The sequence below is a fragment of the Camelus ferus genome, chromosome 19, assembly GCF_009834535.1.
Source record: "Camelus ferus isolate YT-003-E chromosome 19, BCGSAC_Cfer_1.0, whole genome shotgun sequence".
Classification (NCBI taxonomy): domain Eukaryota; kingdom Metazoa; phylum Chordata; class Mammalia; order Artiodactyla; family Camelidae; genus Camelus; species Camelus ferus.
Genome location: NC_045714.1, coordinates 29,520,987 through 29,543,804, shown reverse-complemented (window position 1 = coordinate 29,543,804; position 22,818 = coordinate 29,520,987). Strand labels below are relative to the sequence as shown.

Here is a 22,818-nt window from a genome sequence, read left to right as displayed (position 1 = left end):
TGGCCTACAAGAGGCTTGGGATTCCTCACAGCATGGCAGCTCCAGGGTAGGTGGACTTCTTACATGGCAGCTTATAGCTGCAAAAACAAGTGTCCTGAAACATGGAGGAAGTGTAATTGCCTTTTTGAACTTGACCTCTGAAGTTCTATACTGTCACTCTGTTTATTTCTCAAAACAGTCACAACCCTACCCAGCTTCAAAGGGCTAGGACATAGACCACGGTTCTCGATGGGAGGAATGTCAAAATATGTAACTAGCCCAGTTTTAAAACTACCTCAGGTTTCATAACCTCAAGAAGAGAGTGACCATTTATCCCATTTTCTTGGATTCAGCTTCTTAGACGTATTATAAAAATGTTGCCACTCCTACTCAAGTTGGTAAGCCTTTGTAAAGGGTGTTTTCCTTCTCAGTGGTTCTTAATCTTATTTGGTATCATTGACCTGTTTGGCAGTCTGGTGAAGCCCACGGACCCTTCTAAGAATGCTAAATACATAAAATAATGTATATAGGCTCCAAAGAGGAAATAAATTCCATTGAAATACTTTTATCAAATACTAAAAGACAAATTTGTGATAAAATTGTGTATCTTTTATTAACTCAATTTAAAAATTAGTATAAATAATACATATGATATTTACAACAATTGATATATGATATGAAAAGGTCTGTGATTCCTATTGGTTAACAGAGTCATGGTCCTGCTAATAATACAGTGATTTGTGACTGCATTCACAACTGAAGGGAATGTTAAATTGCACATAGTGGTTTGAGTTAAAGATGTAATCTTCTTTCTTATCCAAGTATGAGGAGGTCTATAGAACCTCAAGTGAGGAATCTAGATCTTTGACTTGATAGGATCCTAAGAAAAAATAACTTTAAAGAAGTTGGCACATGTTGGAATCTTGCATTATTCATATGCTTAGAACCACTCTTAAAAATACTTAATGTATGTTCAGTTAAATTTTGGACGTTGTATGTGATTTCATCTATCTGAAAGTCACAATATGCAGTAATTTTACCGAAAGTCCTTTTTAAGTCCAAAAATGAATATATTTACATCCATTAATATCTATATTATTTGCCATATAATTAGTAAGGTTATGATACCAAAATAACTGGATGAGAAGATTGACTGGATATACATTCTATTCTTTTTACCTTCTTTCAGAATATATTAATTTTTTTCTTCCTGCATATCATTATGAACTTAACAGTTTTCAGATTTTATGTGGGTTCACTCAACCACAGCCACTAGTCTCCTTTTAATGTTCAAGTTGTCTTGGTCAGTGGAAGCGTTTTCTAGGCTGGCTTCTCTCTTCTCTTGACATGACTCATTGATCTTTGAAAATGTCCCTACTTCCTGGCACATAAAGATCTCCTAGGCTCACCCTGTTCCTTTCTGCACCACGCGTGGAATCAGACTTTTCCCCCAATGAGCCTTTGTTCCTTTTAGTGTGAAAAAATTGTGTCTGGGTAACTGGAGTTTGAACCCTGTGCAATGGAATGTTCTTTCTGGACCATTTCAGTGACCAGAGCAAGCAAAGATTTTTTTTTCCTCTTGTTAAGGCACAAGGGTTCACACAAATATTTCTGCTCCTGTCTTCCAAGTTTAAATTCTTGATTCTATAGCTGTGCTTCAGTGATCAATCTCGATACCTAGCAAATTACATGTAATTACTCATTTGCTTTATTCACAACACAATAATAGCGCCCAGAAATTTATTCAATATTAATACAAACAATAAAACTACAGAATACTGTTCAATTTTTCTCAGCAGTTATTTTTTTTAAACTGCATTTTACTAAGGATTTTTAGTCCAGTTAATTTCTCCCAGAATCACTCATTTGCCCACCCTCTGAATAACCCAGTAACCACATATGTGGTAAAGAATTCTGCTCTACTGTGTCAGTTTGGTTTGGGGTGTTAGCATATTTAATGGCAAATAGTTTTCAGAAGATAGAGCTTTCAGCTACTAAAAGAGAAGAGTCCGCTCTATTTTTTGTTGAAAAAGGAACTCAAATAGTTGTGTTCAAATTTCTGTACAATGATTTCCTGTCACCACCACCTGATATACATGATTTTTGACCAAATGACCCAACTCTCTCCCCAGTTTTTAAATTTCTAATTGTATTAGGATTCACATATTTTCAAATATTCAATTTTTAAAACTATGTTACCTATGTTAGATCATATTCTGATGTTTAAGGTTTTTTTCTTTTTTTATTGAAGTGTAGTTGGTTTACAATGTTGTGTTAATTTCTGGTCTACAGCATAGTGATTCAGTTACAAATATGTGTGTGTGTCTGTGTGTGTGTGTGTGTGTGTGTGTGTGTATGTATATATATATTCCTTTCATGTTCTTTATCATCATAGGCTATTACAAGGTATTGAGTTTAGTTCCCTGTGCTGTACAGTAGGACCCTGTTGTTTATCTACTTTATATACAGCAGTTAGTATCTGCAAATCCTTAACTCTCAGTTTATCCCTCCACCCGATCCTCTTCCCCTCTGATAACCATAAGTTTGTTTTCTATGTCTGTGAGTCTGTGTCTGTTTTGTAATTAAGTTCATTTGTGTCGTTTTTTTAGATTCCACATATAAGTGATATCGTATGGTATTTTTCTTTTCCTTTCTGGCTTACTTCACTTAGTAGGGTTTTTTTAAACTTATCTTGCTCACTTTTCTGAACTAAATATTTTCATACCAAGGTTTGCACTTTGTAAATCCCCATTCTCACAGTATTACCTTGTCCCAGTACCAAAGTCTCTTATTTTCCTGCAGGAGAATTAAGAAGAAATCTATATAATTAACTTAAAAAACTACATGTAAATTCTAATGTAGGCTCTTGAGGTTTTGCATGAAATCTTCTTTTGACTAACAGGTAAAATTTGGATTAACTTCATATGATATTATTAGTATCCTTGTTTTAATTATAGATAAACCTAATGTGGAACTCATCTCTGAGACCTTCAGGTAAATATAAACATCTATAACATGGAAATTCAGACTCTGCAGATCCAATTAAGAATATTACAAAATAAAATTATAACCAAGCTATAACCCAACAGAATCCAATTAAATCTTAAAATCAATACCTAGAAAATGTTAGATTTTATATTTTACAAGCAGTTCCAGAACAAGAAAAGAAACTTTTTCTATAGAAATATTATTTCATAGAAGGACTATTTGGTGGAAAAAGAAAAGTTTTCTTATTCAAACAAGTTTTTAAAATCCCAGATATAAACAAGGTTGGCACAGATTACAGATTCACGGTCGGTAAGGCTGTGACCAACACTCACCCCTCCCCTAAAATGACCAACCTACTTATTTTCTTGGAGCATTTTAAGAACCAGTAGTCCTGAGAAATGCCAGTCTAAATTCAAATAAAGAGAATTCAAACTTTTGGAATGTTTGGAGCATCCAAAGGAACTGTAAAAATTAAATACACAGTATCAAAACTGATCACTTCAGCAATTTATTATTATGTCTGTTTCTCTGCTCATTAGTGCTTTGTTGACTATCAAGACACCCAGAAGGAAAAATAAAATTGGATCATTGAGAGAAATATGTGCACAGAATGAGTTGATTTTTAATTATGATGGTCATTTTCTAGGGTTTGGGGTAGATTTGGCAGTACATCAAGTAGTGATTATGTTTTAAATTACTGTTTTTCCTTGAAGAATCTACCCTTGTGACTCAAAACAAGATTCTCTCAGGACTGAACAGTGTGCATTCATTTCAACCTACACTTTGTCAGCCTGTCATAAATCTTCTCTTACTCCAAACCGTTGGGGAGATAATGACTCCATATATTCAGGAAAAGCAAAGTGGCATATCTCTGAATAATTAACATTTTCATTCAGCTTGGGAAATAAAACATTAGATTTGAGGTTTTAGTTCTCTCTCTGATGAATTAAACTGATTATTCAACTCTTCTCCTCAGGTGTGTGTTCTTGGCTGCAAAAAAAGTTCTAAAAATGATAGAGTTTTACCCTTTTGCCCTCATCCGTCATCCACTATGACCCCAGGCTTGGTGTCACTCCCTTCCTTCCCATTTCTTGTACTCATTTAGTCCTTAGCACATGCAACCTCTTATAATTTATTTTTCTTTTAAAGCATACACAGACCTATGGAAGTTGGGGATTAGGTAGAAAGGAAAGAAGTTAAGCTTAGCAAATAAAGAGGCCAAGTTTAAATTTGCCTTTAACTAAATTAACTCTTCTAAGCCTTAATTTCTTCCTTTGTAAAATGAAAGTAGGTTGAAACAGCCAGGATATTTGGGGCTATACATGAGAGGATCCTCTTACTGAATGGCTGAAACATTAAAGAACTGATTATCTCACACAGTACGAAGTCCAGAACCAGAGCTGTTACAGGTTGATTAAATCAGGATCCATTGATGCCATCAGAGACCCAGATGCTTTCCATCTTTTTGCTCTTCTTGTGGTTCCAAGGTGACTGTGCACCCTGAGCATTGCCTCCCTAAGAGATAAGATCCACCGTGTGGCACAGGGAGGGTCCCTGTCTTGTGGCCCTTTGCTTGAGTGAGCTTTCTCCTACCCCATCCAGTAGACTTTCCTTTACACCCCATTGGATGTTGGCCAGAGTTACACCACAGCCTACACAGACCTATGGAAGTTGGGGATTAGGTAGAAAGGAAATTAAGCAATATCATGGGCCATAGAACTACTGTGACTGGCTGCTAAGAATTAAGATTCACCCCCAGGGGACCCTGAAGCATATGAGAATCTAAATAGCATATTCTGTTGGCAAGGAAAAAAAAGGGGCAACCAGCATTCTAATATGTGGGTGAAGGTGTAAAATCCCTGGTAAGAAGAACCTTCTCCTTTATCAGTACTTGCCTCTCCACCTAGATGATGAGGGTAAGAACTATGTCTTGTGTCATTTTTAATCCGAAGCAACCAGTATTTTGCCTCCCACAGATGTTGTGTTTGAGAATGTGAACAGATCCTTCTGTAAGTAAGGCTTTTGATTAAAGTTCTTTTCCCATCTACTTAAACCATCCCATGGTGATTGAATCCATGTTCAAAAGAGTTTTGTGATCTCACTGGGGCAGCAGGCAGGCAGTATGGAAGAGAGAGACCAGATCAAACTTATGCCCTTGAGACAGTCAAGGTGAACAGCACATCCTCTGTATTTTGGATACTTCCGTTAAGTGTAGCTGTTGAATGATGTGACCTGAAAGGCTGACGCAGCATTAAAAACAAGGAGAAATGGTCTCCATCTCCATTTATTGAAGGAGACAGTGCTTACTGAAGAAAGCTACTGACTTAACAAATGTTTCAGGTTCTGGAAACTTCTTACCCTGGAGATCGACGAGAAGACAATAAAAAATGATAAATATAAACATAGGCAATTAATCGTCATACTCTGCAAGATGAGAAACTTCTCAGAAGCCTGCGTTAGTAGAAGGATTGCTATTTTCAATTTTCTGTTCTCTTCCATCCATGGATGCCTTGGGTAACATGAGCCAAAGCTCAAGTGAATGTCGCCCAGCTGCCCAAAACGAATGCAGTCAAGTGAGAAGTTGCAGAGCTATGACTTGGGGCAGTATTCTGAATTAATCTGAGATGGAGCTTCAGTTCCAAAGTTGGCTTGGAATCATGGGCTTGGAATGTACTCTAGAGGGTGTTCACAGCCAGGCAGAGATGATGTCAGATACTAGTTTCAGAAACAACAAGGGTTGAGTGACTCATGACATATCATTAATCCTAACCCACAGCAATCCCTTGGCCCCAGAAGCTGTATTTATTGGATTTAATCAAATGGAAATGTCATGGGTGGTTGGGATGTAATAATGAGAAGTAGGAATTTTAGGGAAGAAAAATAAGCCAGTTTTGAGATTTTAAGCAGAAAAGGAAAGAGTAATGGAGAATACTAATACACATATTTGGAAAAAATCTCCATCCGTGAAGGAAAACACACAGAGAACCTAATGTGCATTCGAAGCAACAGGACAATTATGGATAAATGTGAGTTTTCTGATGGTTTCTTTGGGAGATTTCCATTTTTGATACAGATTATATATTTTAAGAATGAATAAATTTACCTTAGAGGAATTCTTTTGGGCTTAGATGTTGGAAAATAAACACAACACAAACACACACACACACACACACACACACACAGACCCTCCCATTCTTAGTTTTTTTTTTTTCCAGAACCATTTCCATCTCACTAACCCAAACCCATGCCTCATCATGTCTTTCAAAACAGTAACTGATCAACATTCAAAAAGTACATCAAACTCTATTTTTAATTTGAATGATAAAAATGCAAGCAAATCTAAAGAAATGTTTCTGGAAATTTTTGAATCTTTCGTGATAGAACACTCTACTGTGGGTCAGGTATTTATCTACCTTCAATCTATCATTAAACGTTATCTAGCTTATAAATCCATGGCAGCTTCCTTTCTGAAGTGAGTAACACTTAATAAAGTATTAATGAAATTGCACATTATGTATGGTATTGGATATAGTCAGTAACACATTTAAACAATTTCCTGGGTAGTACGCAGAAAATCCGCTCTACTTTTTAATAGCCGTGCTGCTCTCTGCAGGGGCTAGCATTTTTAATGTTAACCTGGTAATTGCTTGAATTCTACATTTCTTTAGCTAAAGCAGTCCTCCCTTAAGCTTGGGAATAACACATAAATGACTGTCTTCTTGCTTTCACTCCTAGTGTCCCCTTTTTCTTAATGCAGCAAAGACCTTTATCATAACCAACTTTGAGGCAATTATGAAAGGCAAATTGATTACCTAGCATAAGGAAGTTTCTAGATTATTTTGTCAGCATTTCTACTTTTGCAAACACACTTGTGTGTTTAAAATGCCCTATTTTTCCAGTAAAGAGAAGTGATCATGCAAATGCACTTACTCAGCTTTTCAGTGCATTTACTAGTGCTCTGTAGAACCCAAGAATGTCACCGTTGTGCTGATATTGGATGTTGTGAATTGCTTATAAAAATAAAATTAAGCCAATAGGTTTAATTCCATTTTCTTTGTCCTGTGTTTCTCCACGGGGCAGATCTTGTCCATTTCAAAGTCATTTCGACAGTTTTCATCAACATATCATCTTTTAAATGAGTGATAAAAAAGAATGACGGAGGCTTATAGAGTATAAGTCAGAGAAACTCCTTAATATGGAAAACCAAAAAGTTCCATTTGTGTGTTGATGGTGGGCTTGTCTCAAAAATTATTTACTATTAATCTTTTAAAAAAATTATCAAGAAATTAGTACCTTCTGTTGACTTAAGTGAAATAGAAATAATTTGACTTCCATTCCCACCCTGAAACTTCTCAGGTGCCTTGATTATTATAATTTTCATCCTTTTGCTAGATTATTTCAGTTCTGCTCCTGAAGGTTTTTTATTTTGATGAATTTTATCTATTTTTCTTTTGTTACTTATGCTTTTGGTGTCATACCTACAAAACCATTGCCTAACCCAGGTCACAAAGATTTACCCCTATATTCTCTTCTAAGAGTTTCATAATGTTAACTCTTACAGTTAGGAGCTTGATTGATTTCAAGTTTTGTTTTTTGGGTTTTTTTTCTTGTTGTTGTTTTTTGGATATGAGGTGAGGTAGAGATCCAACTTCATTATTTTCCATATGGTAATCCAGTTGTCTCAGCACCACTTGTTGAAAAGATGATTCTCTCTGCAATGAATTGTCTTGGCACTCTTGTTGTAAGTCAATTGACCATAAATGTGAGGTTTTATCTCTGGACTCTCAGTTCCATTTCATTGATCTATGTGTATAATCTTATAGTACCACACTGTCTTAATTACTGGAGCTTTGTAGTTGCATTTTGAAATTGGGAAGTGTGAGTCTCCCAAACATGTTCTTACTGTTTTAAGACTGTTTTGTCTATTCTGGATCCTTTGAATTTCCATATGAATGATGAGATCAGCTTGTTTGTTCGGGCAAAACAAGCCAGATATGATTTTGATAGGAACTGAACTTGTAAATCATTCTAGGGAGTAGTGGTATGTTAACAATTTCAAGTCTTCTGCTCCATGAACATTGGCTGTCTTTCCATTTATTTAGGTCTTCTTCAATTTTTTAAGAATGTGTTGAAATTATTAGAGTATAAGTTTTATATTTCAGTTGTCAAATTTAAATTTATTTCACTTTTCAAAGAGAATGTTCAGCTTTTCTAAGCATTTCTGCCTTCAATAAACATGACAGAAGATTTGACTTGTATAATAGAAAAGCCTGTCAGAATTAAAAGACAGAGTTTTGACGTTATAATCCTGGTTCCTCCACTTTGGAAACTTAGGCAAATAAAATGCTCTATGCCATTTTCATTGTCTGAAAATAGGTATTTAAAACTAAAGGTAGTTGCACCAGGGGGATTTTTTGTTAAGATTGAATGTAGTAATACATGTAAAGTCCAAAGAAATATAATTGACACATGGTAAGTAGTTAATAAACATGAGGCATTGTTATTGCTATAATGCTGCCCTCTTTCTATTCTCTTTTCCCCAAAAACCACTGCTGGGGGTGGCGGGGCACAATTACACTCGGGATTGTAACACTGCCTTCTGGTATGTTGAGGCAGAAGAGAGACTGAGAACAACTACTTAAGCTCTTGAACTCTTTGTTGTCCCTTTGGAAACACCAGTGTCTTCCTTGCTTTGTGGGGATCTGAGGCTCATTGTGTTGGTGTTTCACAGCTGGCCAGCTGGCTGGAAACTCCTCCGTCGAGATGTATCGTCAAGTGCTCCTGTCTGGTTGTCGCTGTGTAGAGTTGGACTGCTGGAAGGGACGGACTGCAGAAGAGGAGCCAGTCATCACGCATGGGTTCACCATGACCACAGAAATATCCTTCAAGGTAGAGTGAATGAATATTGCTAAGAGAGGACGCTGGGGAGATCTGACCCCCTTTGGGGTAAATCCTGCTAAGGTAGAAAGTTCCAGTGGTCACAATGAAGTCCACAGAGCATTAATCATCTTTACAATTTCAGAGGCTAAAATTTAGCCATTTATCCATGAGCAATTGGCATCGGGTGAATTACTAACCAAAATCTAAGGAATCTGTCTTATTTTAAAAAAATCTATTTATTTGTTTATTTAGCACTCATTCTTTTTATTGCATTTTATCATTGTGAAATAAAACATATATAAAGAATACATACAACCTGTTTGTACAGTTTAACTAATGGATATAAGGTATAGACCCATGTAACTACCACCTAAATCAAGAAGTAGAAAATGACTGGTCCCCAGAAGCACCCCATGTACCTGTTCCCATTAGAATGACCTCCCTACCTCCAGAGATGACCCCTTTTCCGACCGTTACAGTGATTGTGACTTGCTCTTCTTCAGACTTGTGCTAGTTCGTGTGCAGCCCTAAACAATGTAGTTTCACCAATGTTTTAATTGGATATAAATGGATTCATACTGGGGTACGCATCCTTTTATGTTGTGCTTTTTTCACTTCACGTTGTTTGGGAGATTGTATCTCTGGCTTCTTTGCTATGATGATGATAATGATGATGATATTATTTACCATGATTTAATTATTATACAATGTTCCATTGTGTGGAATCTTATATATTGACCATATTTTATAGCCAGCATTGGGCACACTGATACCTATCATTCGAGACTGCTAGGAATACACCGGTGGTCAAAGTCAGGTTCATCGGCTTATGCAACAAGGGAGCACACACGTCATGGGGAACTGTGGTGTGTCAGGAAAAGTGTATGAGAGGGATTTACAGAATTTGGGCTTGTATTAGGTGATTTGAGTGAGTGTTCAAGGAAGCATGTTTTGCTTTAGATTGGGTGCTATCCATAAGCAGAAATACTCTTATGATTGGGTATCTTAATAAACCCTACCTAGGAGGCAAGACTCAAGTGGTAATTGAGAAAGATACATCAGCTGTTCTTATTAGCCAAGAATGAGGGTGTGCTTGGTCATCTCCCTTCTCTCTCTGCCCAAGGCTCCATCCTGCAGCATAAAGGACCTAACATTCATGCATATGGACACGGGAGCCCAAATATCCAAGTCCTGTTCACATACCCTGCAAAGAGCCATCCCAGGAGCTTGGGGTCATTTGGGACAGGGAAATCTGGGTTCCTAGGAAACTAGAGAGTGATCTAGAAAGAGGATATGTGGGCTTTTGGGGGAACATGTTCTCTTGACTGTCAGGTTTCTTACCTCTTTGGAAGGAATCAGAGAAGAAGGGCCAGAGGATAACTCCAGAGCACAGGTTCTAAGGCATGAGCCCCGTTACCTGGGTGACCTGGGTCTCAGGACAGAACTGGCTCTGGCTCGCTGGCTCTTGCCCAAAGCAGCCAAGGAAACAGAGCCCAAGTCTGAGGTAGCTAAGGTGGAGCGGGGACAGGGCCATTGAAAACGGGGAGGTCAGAGTACTGAGACACCAGAAATGTTGCATGAGTTAGATGTTAACACCACCAAAATTGGTGACAACACCTTGGATGAAGAAAAAGTGAGCTACTTGTCAAAGTCTTTGCTGAACTGGGGGGAACTCAATAGATGGCGGGAGTGATGAAGTGCTGGTTAAAGCTGGTTTGGCTGCTTCATGAAAACTGGATTTTCTTTTGCTTTAAGAAAAGACAATTGAAAGATAATGTTTCAGTAGTAGTGTTGGGAGCAAAAAATTTTCAATATCCAGCTTTTAGCCCTGGAGCACTTGGGATGTGATCAAATAAACATCTATCATTTGAGAAGGCAGCAAAAAAGAAGCAGACTTTTCAAGGACAGCCAGGTTTCAGTTTAGACAAATGGATATCCTGATCAAAGGTGCTCTGTTTGACAGCAATACAAATGCGTTCCAAAGTAATATTAGCACCTTAAAATAGATTTAGTATATTGTGAATTTGACTTTTCACGATTTCCTAAATTTAGGCTACAGTACAGTAAGTAATTAGTGAAAATTAGCACCCGTCACTAAATTTTACAACAAAGTTTAATATAGGTTGATCTTAATTCTGATCAAAATCTTTAAAAGTTGTATCCACTCCTGAAATTAAGCACTCTTAAGGCCTTTTGGTTTTCTTCAATGGAAAATCAGTGTGTTTTTACTCCATTTCCATAGTCCCCCACCTTCCTGGCTCCTGCCATTGTCCCTTTTCAGCTATCAAAGATACCGGCTTGGTTGGACTCTTTTTTTAAAAAGTGGAGGACAGACAACCCTGGTGTGCAATGTATGCAACTTGGGCTCATCTGTCTGTCGATGGATGGAGAGGACGCTGGAGGGGGAGATGGCACATCCTGATGGAGCCATTGCTGAGCTAGGGGACCCAGAGCCTTGAGAACCCGCCCGCTGCAAGGAGGGCCACCAGCACCTACCTGCTGTCCCTTACAAGTTCATGCGAGGAACAATTATATTTTCTTAAACATTTATAATCCTCAAGGTTCTTTGTGTTCCTTTGTGTTGGGGAGGACCATTGGGGGAAGGTAAACACCAAGCACATTCTAAGGCATGTTTACTTTATGTGAAGCATTGACTTTTTGGTCTCGGCCATCAAGTCAGCTTAGAGTGACTCTCCCTGTGCACTCGACTGTACAAGTGGTCCTTCAGTCACATCTGTGATCCCAGAGTCAGGGGCTGATCGAACATCTCTTCCCGGGCTCTGGGAGCACGGCTTCTCAGCCACACACACACACACACGCTTGCTGACAGATTTAGAGACTAAAAGACTATATCTAGCCCAGAACACTGCTTCCTCTCTCTGCCTGCTGGAGTTGGGGGTGGGAGAGGGTGGCCGAAAAAGAGCAGGAAATCATCCTGGTGGTTGGTTGGTACAGCGACACTTCCTGCGAACGTGCGCTTGCAGGATAGATCATTCTTGCAGAGACGGGCTGGAGGCAGGCAAGGACGAGCGTGAGGAGTAGAAATGCCAACCTGTTTTGTGGACAAATAGAGCAGGAATTCTCTGCATCAGGACTGGGACTTGAGGTTAGCAAGAAACCTCGCATACGAAGTGTAAGGAGGTGCTTATTTCATTGTGTAAATGCAGAGCGGGCACTGAGGATGAGTGTGTCTTTCAGTTTTGCACTTACACGCCTCGCTTGCCTCACCCAAGTCCCACCCCTGCTCTGCATGACTGTCAGCGCATGTGGTCTGCTTTTCCAGAAACCGCTGTCTACAATGACTTTGTCAGAAAGTCATAAGAAGAGAATTGGGGAACAAGGTCCTCTGTGATCTCTGCCCTCAACCTCATGAGCACTTTCCCCCCTCACTCACTCAGCTGCAGTTCCACTAGCCTCCATGCTGTTCCCTGACCCTGACCGTGACCCTTATCCTGACCGTGCTAGGCAGGTCCCGCTTCACGGCCTTTGCACAGGTCTTCCTCTCTGCCTGAAACACTCTTCCCCCAGATATCTGCATGGCTCACCACTTACCTCCTTGAAGCCTGTCTCCAATGCCACCTTCTCAGTGAGGCTTCCAGTGACCACTCTAATACTGTGTGTGACCAGCCGTCATGCCACACTCCTGATACGCCCACCGCTGCCTCATTCCTTCTGTTTACCAAGTAGGACTTACCACCTTCTACCACCTTGCTTAATTTACTCAATTATTATGTTGCGTCTCCATTGTCTGTCTCCTTCTACCAGCATCTGAGCTCCACAAACACAGGGATCTTTGCTGTATACCCTGAGCACTTTGGAAAGAGCCTGGCATGCAGTAGGTACTGAATAAATTTTTTAAAATGATTTTTCCCACCCCAAACAAATGGACAAATTATACTGTAGCCTTCATTTTTAGTCTTCCCTGCCTCTGTTCATCAGATAAATGCATTTTGTCTTTCTCTGTTTCACATGTGAAATTCCACATATCAGCAGGCAGTGAAAAGATTCTCCCAATGTTTGCCATTTGAGGCTGCCCTATATATTTGGACCTGATCTTCACGGTGTAATGAGATGATGTTCTATAACCACAGTGTGTATTGCAGCAGCAAAATAAACTGATTGCAAGAGTTTGTCATTTTTACATCACATAGTTTATCTGCCCCGAGTCTATGTAATCTAGAAAGCTTCGGTGCAATCTTATGATACACCTCCAGGAGCAAAATTTCCTATTGGCATTTCCCGCCTGTTTATTATAGGGGCCAAAATAAATGGTTGTGTTCTGGGGAAGGGGGCACGTTGTAACTCAGCATCTTTTGGAGGACTTTTTGTGTTGCACTCTGGATTTATTTATCATCTGTCCCATATGTCTGCTCTTCGGTTCCTCTGCCTCATTGTCCGAGTCTTTCCGATGGTCATGACATAGTGATTCGCCACTTGGTCTGCATTCTCTCTGTTCCCACCTAAACTCCTTCCTCCCCTCACTGGATATCCACCTGCCCCGACTGGATATCCACCCCCTCCATCACTACTCCTTTTTCCCCCTCTCAGGCACCTCTTCGTAACCAGCAATTGTCTAAGATGGAAAACTGAGTTATGTGATAAAATATATGATGAAAATATATTGAGTATGTGGTTAAATGGAGCATTTCTGAAAATAAAGCTTCATTCTCTGAGAGGAATCATAATAATTTAGGATGCAATTTAACTGCTACACAAATGCTCCCATAAAATGGATCTCCAAATACACCCTGCTGTTGTCTGTCAAGGATAAAGGATTTCAAGGGCAGTTTTTCCCACTGGAGGTTAGTAATTGAGCCATATGGTTTATAGATTATTGAATCCAGTATTAGAAGTCTATGAAAAACTGATTTTGGCTCAATGAGGAGCAATTGGGCAGTCAAGTGGTTTTATACCCACTGTCCACTAAGGATAGCTTATGTGAAAGGACCAGACGTAAAACCTATGAGGAGTTTGCTCATCCTCAGTGATCATGTGCACCGTGCAAAGAAAATACCCCAAAGGTATGAACAACCAAAAGTCTCCTGAGGGAGCTTCTGGAGTTTTCAGGTGCTCCAGACTCAAGTTATGAGATGAAATTCAGTAAATGGTTTCTTGAAAGTTTCGAAAAGGTATCCTAAGCTGGTGGCTAGAGTTACAGTGGAGATGGACAGAGGCAAGAGGGAGAGGCTGGGAGGAGAGAAAGGAGGACTTCAGATGCAGCGCGGGAGCTGACCGCCAGGGTTAGACGAGCCTCCTCCTTATAAGAAGATGGAGATGATATGGTGCTTACCTCCTAGGGGTGCTCAGTGACCCTACGTAACATACAGACATCACCTAGAATAATGCGTAGCATGCAGTGAGTGCTCAATAAATGTTAGCTACTGACATCATAATTGAAATGTTTAGAGCCACACTTTAGCTTTCTTTCTATAAAGATAATGCTAGTGGTATTATATATGCAAGGATTTATTAAGTCAGCAGGAGGTGGAGGTTGAATGAAGTCATTTGTGAGACTGCCATGGTGGAAGCTGTGGGTGCCACCCAGACACAAGCCCTGGCATCCACTTCACCTCCAGGAAGAGACCAGGAGCACAATCCATGTGGCAAATGAAACACAGCCCAGCCTTGGGAAGAGGCCCAGTGGGAGCTGAGAAGGGTGTAACCGGTGATCTTAGAGGCTTCATTGCAATTGTGAGGTCCTAAATCAAGTGCCCAAGACCAGAAGCACACAGCGTCAGAGGCCGGAAAAAGGGAGAAGAAGGAGACACGAGTCAGGAAGGTCCAGGATCCCCAGGACCCAGTCCAGGACACAGCATTCCTGCTGTGGGAAGAGAGAACCCCACCCAGAGAGTGAGGAAGACAGGTGGGAGCATGAGCTCCCTACAAGCGCCAGAAAAACACAGACATTTCATTGGCCAAAGATAGAGAGACAGGCCCATGGGTTCTCACTCAGCTCCAGGCCTGATTTTCATTGGCCCAAATACTGATGGGGCGTCTGCAACCAGCCTTCTTTATTAAAGGCAGTTGGAGCAGTTTGCAAACAGTCAAAGTTACCGAAGACCAACTATACTATCTTTTACATTTACATTTGAGAGACGTTTTCTAGACCTTGATTGGAAATTTTGGCCGTGCAAGTGTTGAAGTTAATGAGTATGGAATCGACATTCAAATTTCTGTAACAGATTACATTTCCCTTCGGTTACAGTCGAGTTTTAAGATTTGCTTAAGCCAATGATCAGACAAGTCCAGGGGCTGACAACCCATGTTCTTCAGGCCACGTTCAGCCTGTCACTTGCTTCTGTAAATTCAGTTTTGTTGGCACATAGACACATCAGTGTGTTTACATATTATCTGTGGTTGCTTTGGGCTACAAAGTCAGAGTTGAATAGTTGTCACAGAAACCATACAGCCAGCAAAGCCTAAAATACTTACTTACTTTGTGGAAAAACTGTGCTAACTCTTTTTTTTTCAAATCTCTTTTTTTTCAAATTGAAGTATAGTCAGTTACAGTGTGTCAATTTCCAGTGTCCAGCACAATGTCCCAGTCATGCATATACATACATATAGTCATTTTCATATTCTTTTTCATTAAAGGTTATTACAAATTTTTGAATATAGTTCCCTGTGCTATACAAAAAGGACTTGCTTTTTAAATCTGTTTTTATTATATAGTGGCTAACATTTGCAAATCTCAAACTCTCAAATTTATCCCTTCCCACCCCTTTTCCCCAGTAACCATAAGATTGTTCACTATGTCTGTGAGTCTGTTTCTGTTTTGTAGATGAGTTCATTAGTGTCCTCTTTTTTTCTTTTTTTAGATTTAGATTTCTTTTTTTTAGATTTTTTTTAGATTGAAGTGGATGCCAGGGGTTGTGTCTGGGTGGCACCCACAGCTTCCACCAAGGCAGTCTCACAAATGACTAAAAAGAGGACATTAGTGTCCTCTTTTTTTCTTTTTTCAGATATCATATGGTATTTTTCTTTCTCATTCTGGCTTACTTCACTTAGACTGATGATCTCTAGGCCCATCCAAATTGCTGCAAATGGCATTATTTTATTCTTTTTTATGGCTGAGTAATATTTCATTGTATAACTATGCCACAACTTCTTTACCCAGCCATCTGTTGATGGATATTTAGGTTGCTTCCATGTCTTGGCTATTGTAAAATAGTGCTGCTATGAACATTGCGGGGGCATGGATCTTTTCAAATAAGAGTTCCCTCCAGATACATGCCCAGGGATGGGATTGCTGGATCATTGTGCTGACTTCTTAAAGAGTCAATAGAGGAATAAATGGGAACACAACTAGATAAATTGTGTTTCTCTTCTATTAATGATTTTAAGAATTTATTTATTCATTTGTAACTATTTAGTGATCATCTAGAAAGCTCCATAGTACTTCCAACATCTTAGAGACAGAGCAATGGAGAAAACTAAGTACTTGCCCTCGAGAAGTTTACATTCTCTGTGGAGAAATAGTCCAAAATAAACACACAATATGGCAGGTGGAGATATCTCTTTAAGACAACATTGGTTAGCATTGAATGCAAAGAAAGGCTAGAGGTATATGCTCTTTTACAGTAGGATTGTGAGAGAAAGACTGTGGTAAGGTGACATCTGAGCAGAGATCACCACCCCCCCAAATTAAGAAAGTAAGCCTTGCTTTCAGATGACAGTATTCCTGATAGAAGTAACAAAGATGAACAAAGAAATGAAAAAGATGAACAAAGAGATAAAATCATGCTTGGTATATTCGAGGAAAAGCAAGAAGGTCAGGGGACTGTACCAGGGTGAGCACTGGTGAGCAGGAAACAGAGATGCATTGAGTGAGGTGGCAGGTGCCAGATCTGATAAGGAACTTGGATTTCGCTCTGTGAGATGGAAGGCCCTTGAAAGTTGACTCCAAAGAAGTGAAATCATCTGACATGTTTAGGAGCAATCATTCTGGCTGTGGTAGATAACATAGGAGGCAAACACAGAAGCCAGGGAAGCAATTATACGGCTTTATCAGTCCATCTCTGCTAGGTTTTACTGCAAAAACAAGAAACTCCAGAATCTCAGTAGTTTAGAACTGCACAGGCTAATTTCTTGCCCAGGTTAGATGTTGACTGTTGCTGTGATGAAAATTGTCTGCAATCCATAGACAAAGAGGAGCCTCAGTCTGTGATATCACTGGGCTCATGGCAGAGGGGAGGGAGACATGGGAGAACCCCAAGATGACTTTCAAAGACTCTGCTCAACAGCAGTGCCACACGTCATTTTCACACACATTTCACTGACCAAAACAGAACACGGGGTCATGCCTCTTGTCAACAGATCTCACAGGAAGGGACAGTGAATATGTGGGATTGATGACAAAATCTATCACAGCAGTTATTGCAAAGGCTTTGTGTCAGGATGACAGAGATGGAAGGGCTGATACGTGGTTATACTCTGAATACGTTTCAGACTGGATTGGGGATGAATTGAAAGATATAAGAGAAAGAGGAGTCAAGAATGGCTCTCATGTTTTGAGTGTAGCTGATAAAACAGGGCCAAATTTAGGAAATAAGCAACATCTAGCCCCCTTTTTTTCACATTTATCAGCCACTTCCTTTATGATAGCTATTCCCAGTTCTTTTGAGGCTGGATCTTAGATGCTGAAGGTCATTAGCTGCATGTGAGTTACGGCAGTGGTTAAGAGCATAAATTCTAGAGTCTAACAAACTTTCCTGGAGTTTCTTGGACTCTCCTGGCTGTGACCTTGGGAAAATTGGTTAATATTTCTAAGCCTCTCTTTTTATAATCTGTAAGGTGGCCGATAACATTTTGCTTAAGGAATGTTTTTAGCACGAAATAAGATATGTGTCTGGAAGGTAATAAATGCTCGTTTAATGTCATCTATTGTTTGTATTAGTTGAATTTCAGGTGAATGGGGCGGGGGGGAGGCACCAGCAAGGTGAGTAACCTTAGTTGATTTGAGACTATTATGCCCATCAGGAGCTGGTCCTTTACCTGCTCTCGCTGCATCCTTGCAAGAGGCTTGTGGAATAAGGCTTATCACTCCCACTTTACAAGCCAGCAAGCCCATGAACAGAGGCACTAATGATTCTTCCCAAGGTCACACAGCTTGGAAGGCTAAGAAGTAGTCAAACGCAAGCCTATTGAATCTGAAGCCTAGGCTCAAATATATTACATAAAGCATTTAAAAATCTGGGTGTTGCTTGCTATTTATAGTGCACTTGTCTTGATGGTTATCAACTATCATAGAAGTTAAACTGATTATGTACGAAAAGCAATCTTTGAATTCACTTTTAAGAAACAGTGAGTGATGCTTTTGCTCCATGCAGGCAAATCCTTCTTAGAGGATATATGCAAATGTGGTACAGAATTAGAAAGTCTTATTTATACTGTGGGGCCAGGGAAATAGCTTTCTGGTGTGGATATAAAGGAAGCTATGAATTGTTTAAGGGAGGTAGAGAAGATAGTGGGAAAGGCTCAGGCATAAAGAATGAGAGTGGAAATTCCTACTTGGAAGGAGAAAATGCACAGAATAAATGCAACTTAAAAAAAAAAGCATATGAAACCACAGTAGTATTGATGGTGATCTAATTAAAATAAATGAGATCGTATTTTAATACCAGTTCAATAAGAAAAGCATTTTGAAAACATAATGACCAAAGCTGGTGAATATGCATTGAAATCTGATCCTTCATAGTTTTCTCTAGGCAATCTAAGATGAAAAGTAATTTGGAGACACACAGGAGACTGTAAAAAATATTCCTATTCTTCAATTTAATAATTCCCCTTTCTGAAAATTCATTCCTTGAAAATAATTCAAAATTATTAGTGAAAAAAAAATGAAGAGATCTTTTGTAGAACTCCTTGAATGATAGCCCTTCAAATATGTCTGTCCAACAACTGGGTAGTGGTTAAATCAGTGATGGTACTGCTTCTCCCTAGATTTTCATACAGATATTAAAGCTATGACATAGACTTTTTTTTTTAAATACAGATTGAGGAATGAAGTACTGATACGGGTTACAGCATGGATGAACCCTAAATGAATGCTCAGTGAAAGATCCCAGACGTAAAAGGCCACATATTGGATGATTCCATTTATTTGAAATGTTTGGAGTAGGCAAATCTATGGAGACATACAGTAGATTGCAGTGCCGAGGTCTGAGTGTGTGGGGTGGGGATGGGGGAATGGGGAGTGACTGCTAATGGGTGCATGAATTTTGGGGGGCGGAGAGGATAATAAAAATGTCCTAACTTAGACTGGGGTGATGGTTGCACAACCCTGTGAATATTAAAAACCATTTAGTTGCATACTTTAAATGCGTGAATTATATCTCCTAATGATGCTAGAAAAACACAAAGAGTATTTACTGTAATTAAAACTAAGTTATACAAATACATGAAAAACAAACTATGAATAAATATAACCAAATGCCAACAGTGCTTTGATTGCCAGGGTGACTTGATGGGTGAAAATGTGTGCCTTCTCTTCTTGTCCAAAATTTTTATAATGTGATTAGATTTCTTTTATTATTAAAAAAAAAAAAGTAGATATCATTAGCAAATAGAAGAACCATTCTCCTTCACAGTGATGGCTCCCTCTCTGTCCAAGTCCACTTTTCTTCCCTTTTCCTTGTTAAGTCAAAGTGAAGAAAATTTAAAGCCCAGAAGCGCGCACAACACCCTGTAGCCAGTTAGACCATTTGATGCAATTCTAAGAATGAAAAAGACATCCATATTCATGGATATAGCCCCAAAGGAAAAAAAATACACATAAAAATTCTGGCAAATTGAATATACATGTTCTCATTTTTCAGGAAGTAATAGAAGCGATTGCAGAGTGTGCATTTAAGACGTCACCCTTCCCAATTCTGCTTTCATTTGAGAACCACGTGGATTCGTAAGTATCCAACACATCCAAAAGGGCGTGTTTTCCCCCAATACGGCATGTCTAGTCATTGTTCATCAGATTTAAGATTATTTGACACTATTCATAATGTTCCTCAATTATACATTAAGTGGCGTGTTTTCATAGTCTGTGATGGAATTCATTCATTTAAATCTCATTAACATTAGAATGATCCGTTGGACTCCTGGCATCTATTTTCATGCCATAGTAGGACTTTAAATTAAGGACTCCTCTTTTTACAATGCAGTGAAGCACATTTCCTTGTATAACACGTGCCTCTATTTCAGTGGGCCGCTTTTATAATCCTCCTTCGTTAGCTCCTTTCATGGCTTGCAAATTTATCGTCAGTTTTGCCACCACGCTAACATGGCCAGTTCTGTACCCGTTGGAGCTGGTGGAGGGAAAATTACCAATTCTGTTCTGCCACTTTGCACTTACACAGAGCTCACACCACCAGATTCTCCCTCCTTCCTGTTTTCATGGGTTTCCCCTGTTGGTTAATATTTGGCCTGTTTCAAAATAGCCTTCACTTTTTTGCTGAGCTCCACAAAGAAGGAGGGAATTTTGACTTAACTCATAGTCATTTTATGACAAAGGACCAGAGAGTAAGACATGTTTATATCGGATGCGTGGATATTAGTTTATCACAAAGTTACTCAATTTAAAGATCCTTCAAATGAAAGAGTCTCATTTTTATTGCATAAGAATTCAAGAAACTAAAATTCTAGTGCATGGAATTAATGTCTGAAGACTAGGTATTGTGACCATCACTGCTCAGAAGTGCCTTCGTGAAGCCCTCTTCCATTTCAAAGACCTAAGTCCATTTTCTCAACGAAAAGCCAACAACCCTTGTCCTAATTTGGCTCACAAGTTCCTGAGTTCTTTTAATCCTCCTTCCTATCAAAAGTCTTTCCCAGGTCACTGATTCCCTTTGTCCAATTAATTTGCAACACATGCTTCAATTCACTAATTCTTAAAGAATTCACTAAACCTTAAAGAACCAGTTTGGTCGGGACCAAATTTCAGCTTGAATTACTTTGAAGTAGGTAAAGGTGATCATCGGTTAATGCAAACATGGAGAGGGAACGTTATTTTGAAATAAGCAAGTTAGAGTTATCCGTATTTGTAGTTTGCCCTCAGGAAATCTATATTACATTTACCAGCTCATGAGTCTGTTTCATTAGGAGACAATCATCCAGTGAATAATGCAATCATCTGGCGCGTGGTTTTTCTAGCACTTCCAAGGGCCAGCTGAAGAGAAGAGAATTTATTCTGCTCCATTGCTATTTCTCTTCTACCTAAAGGGAGCAACACCCCCTTTAGTCGCTGCATTTTTCCTCGCTTGCTGTGACAGCTCTGGTTTGCACAGGACTTTCCTCATCTCGGACTGTCCATCTGTAACTGGCCCCTAATAATGCTTTTAGCACCTCTTTTTCAGGCACTATAGTTCCTAGACTGGTTGATGTGTTATTTCCTTTTTGGAGCAATATCTCCAAATCTAGCACATTTACTTTCTTTGAGAAATGTCTCTTTATCAGTTAGACAAAGTGAAAAGTTCTGGTTCCATTCTTGATTGTCACACCTGCTACATTAAATTCTCTCGTAAGGTAGCCGGAGAGGTTATCGACCACCAGAAACATGGTAACAGCTAATATTTATTGAGTGTATATTATGTGCAGAGCAACGTCCCAAGTGGAAGCTCATGTAACCCATACCACTAACGCAGGTACTCCTAAGAATAAATATTGTTATGATTATCTTTGTTTTCATAAATGATGAAACTGAATCCTAAAGAGGGTGAGTAACCTGCCCCAGGCCATGCTGCTAAAATGTGACAGAGCGAGGATTCAGATCTAGCTCTTGTGGCTTCAAAACTCACCTGTTTAACCAACACCACCCCCCACACCTAAGCAAAAGCAGCATGAGCCATCAGATCAGCAGGCGAGGACCACTGGAGCATTCCACAAGGCGACTGCCTGCAGATCTTCCCATTTCGGCAGCTTGTGCCTCTTAACCACAGGATTTTTTTTTTTTTGTCTTCAACACCAATCATACAGAGAACCAAACTGGGCATGAAACCTCAATCCACACTGTACACAAAATCAAAAAAGGTCGTACCATAATCCAGCCCTTTCTGGTTTTAAAAAATGAGAAATTTAGCTATTAAAAGTTCATTAATAATGCATGAATAACTGAAGAAAACAGGAAAACAGCCTTCCCAGGGTGCCATGATATTTATCCCAAACCTTTGAGATAATCAGATGGTAGTGAAATAATAAGATGCTGAATTCCATCGTGGGAGGAAGTTTTCGGCTTCATCTTTTCATTGTCCTTGCACTTCACATACAAAGTCATTCAGCTACGGTTCTTTCCTGGGTGGACAGTCACACACCCAAAGAAAACCTACAGGCTTTCCCTTTGCTGGTAGAACCATATGCTTGACATGTGGGAAGGTCCCACCTCATGGCTGAACCAGTAACAGACATCATTCATCAGTTACAGTTCTCTTTCCCCTGAACTAAATAAATAGAACCTCAGAATCCTTCTCAACACAATGACACAGGGACACATACCCCTAAACACATCTGAAACATGTTTGCCACCTCCCCCAACAGTTTTGGTTTCCCCATTCTGTGCTGCATATCCAAAATACCAGATTCAGACCCCTGGTCCCAGCTGACTTGAGCCACAGTCCCGAAACAAACTCACACAGGAAGGAAGGCAGCCACTGAATTTTCTGGTTTTTATCTCCAAATATTTGCAACCACCCATCAATGGACAACAGAGGGGAGATCTGCCATGACCCTTCTCCACCTGCTACATCAGATCCCATAAAATGCAGATTCCTGAGCTTCACCCCTGTACCTGAATTTCAATTTCTAAAAATGAGACTTTGAAATTTAAAAAAAAAAAAAAAAGTCCCAGTTAACAGATGGGCCACCTAACTTGTGAACTAGCGTTTTCATTACAGGAATTCTACACTGAATTCAAATGAAGGGACCACTAGCTCTGGTTCAGCCGCCGAGAATGTGAGATTTTGGAGAAGGCCCTTCATTTTCAGG

At 39.5% G+C, this 22,818-nt stretch overlaps 1 protein-coding gene across 8 annotated transcripts in view; it reads left to right on the top strand.

The window, feature by feature from the left end:
* Positions 1 to 22,818, top strand: part of PLCB1 (phospholipase C beta 1) — a 648,190-nt gene that overhangs the window by 468,170 nt on the left and 157,202 nt on the right. For all 8 annotated transcript variants that reach the window (XR_004313135.1, XM_032461845.1, XM_032461843.1 and 5 more), the window contains 2 exons: positions 8,699 to 8,856; positions 19,665 to 19,747. Coding sequence is in view for 7 of the 8 variants with exons in the window: in XM_032461845.1 (XP_032317736.1) it covers positions 8,699 to 8,856; positions 19,665 to 19,747 (241 nt within the window). In the remaining variant the exon portion in view is untranslated. The remainder of the gene's footprint in view (positions 1 to 8,698; positions 8,857 to 19,664; positions 19,748 to 22,818) is intronic.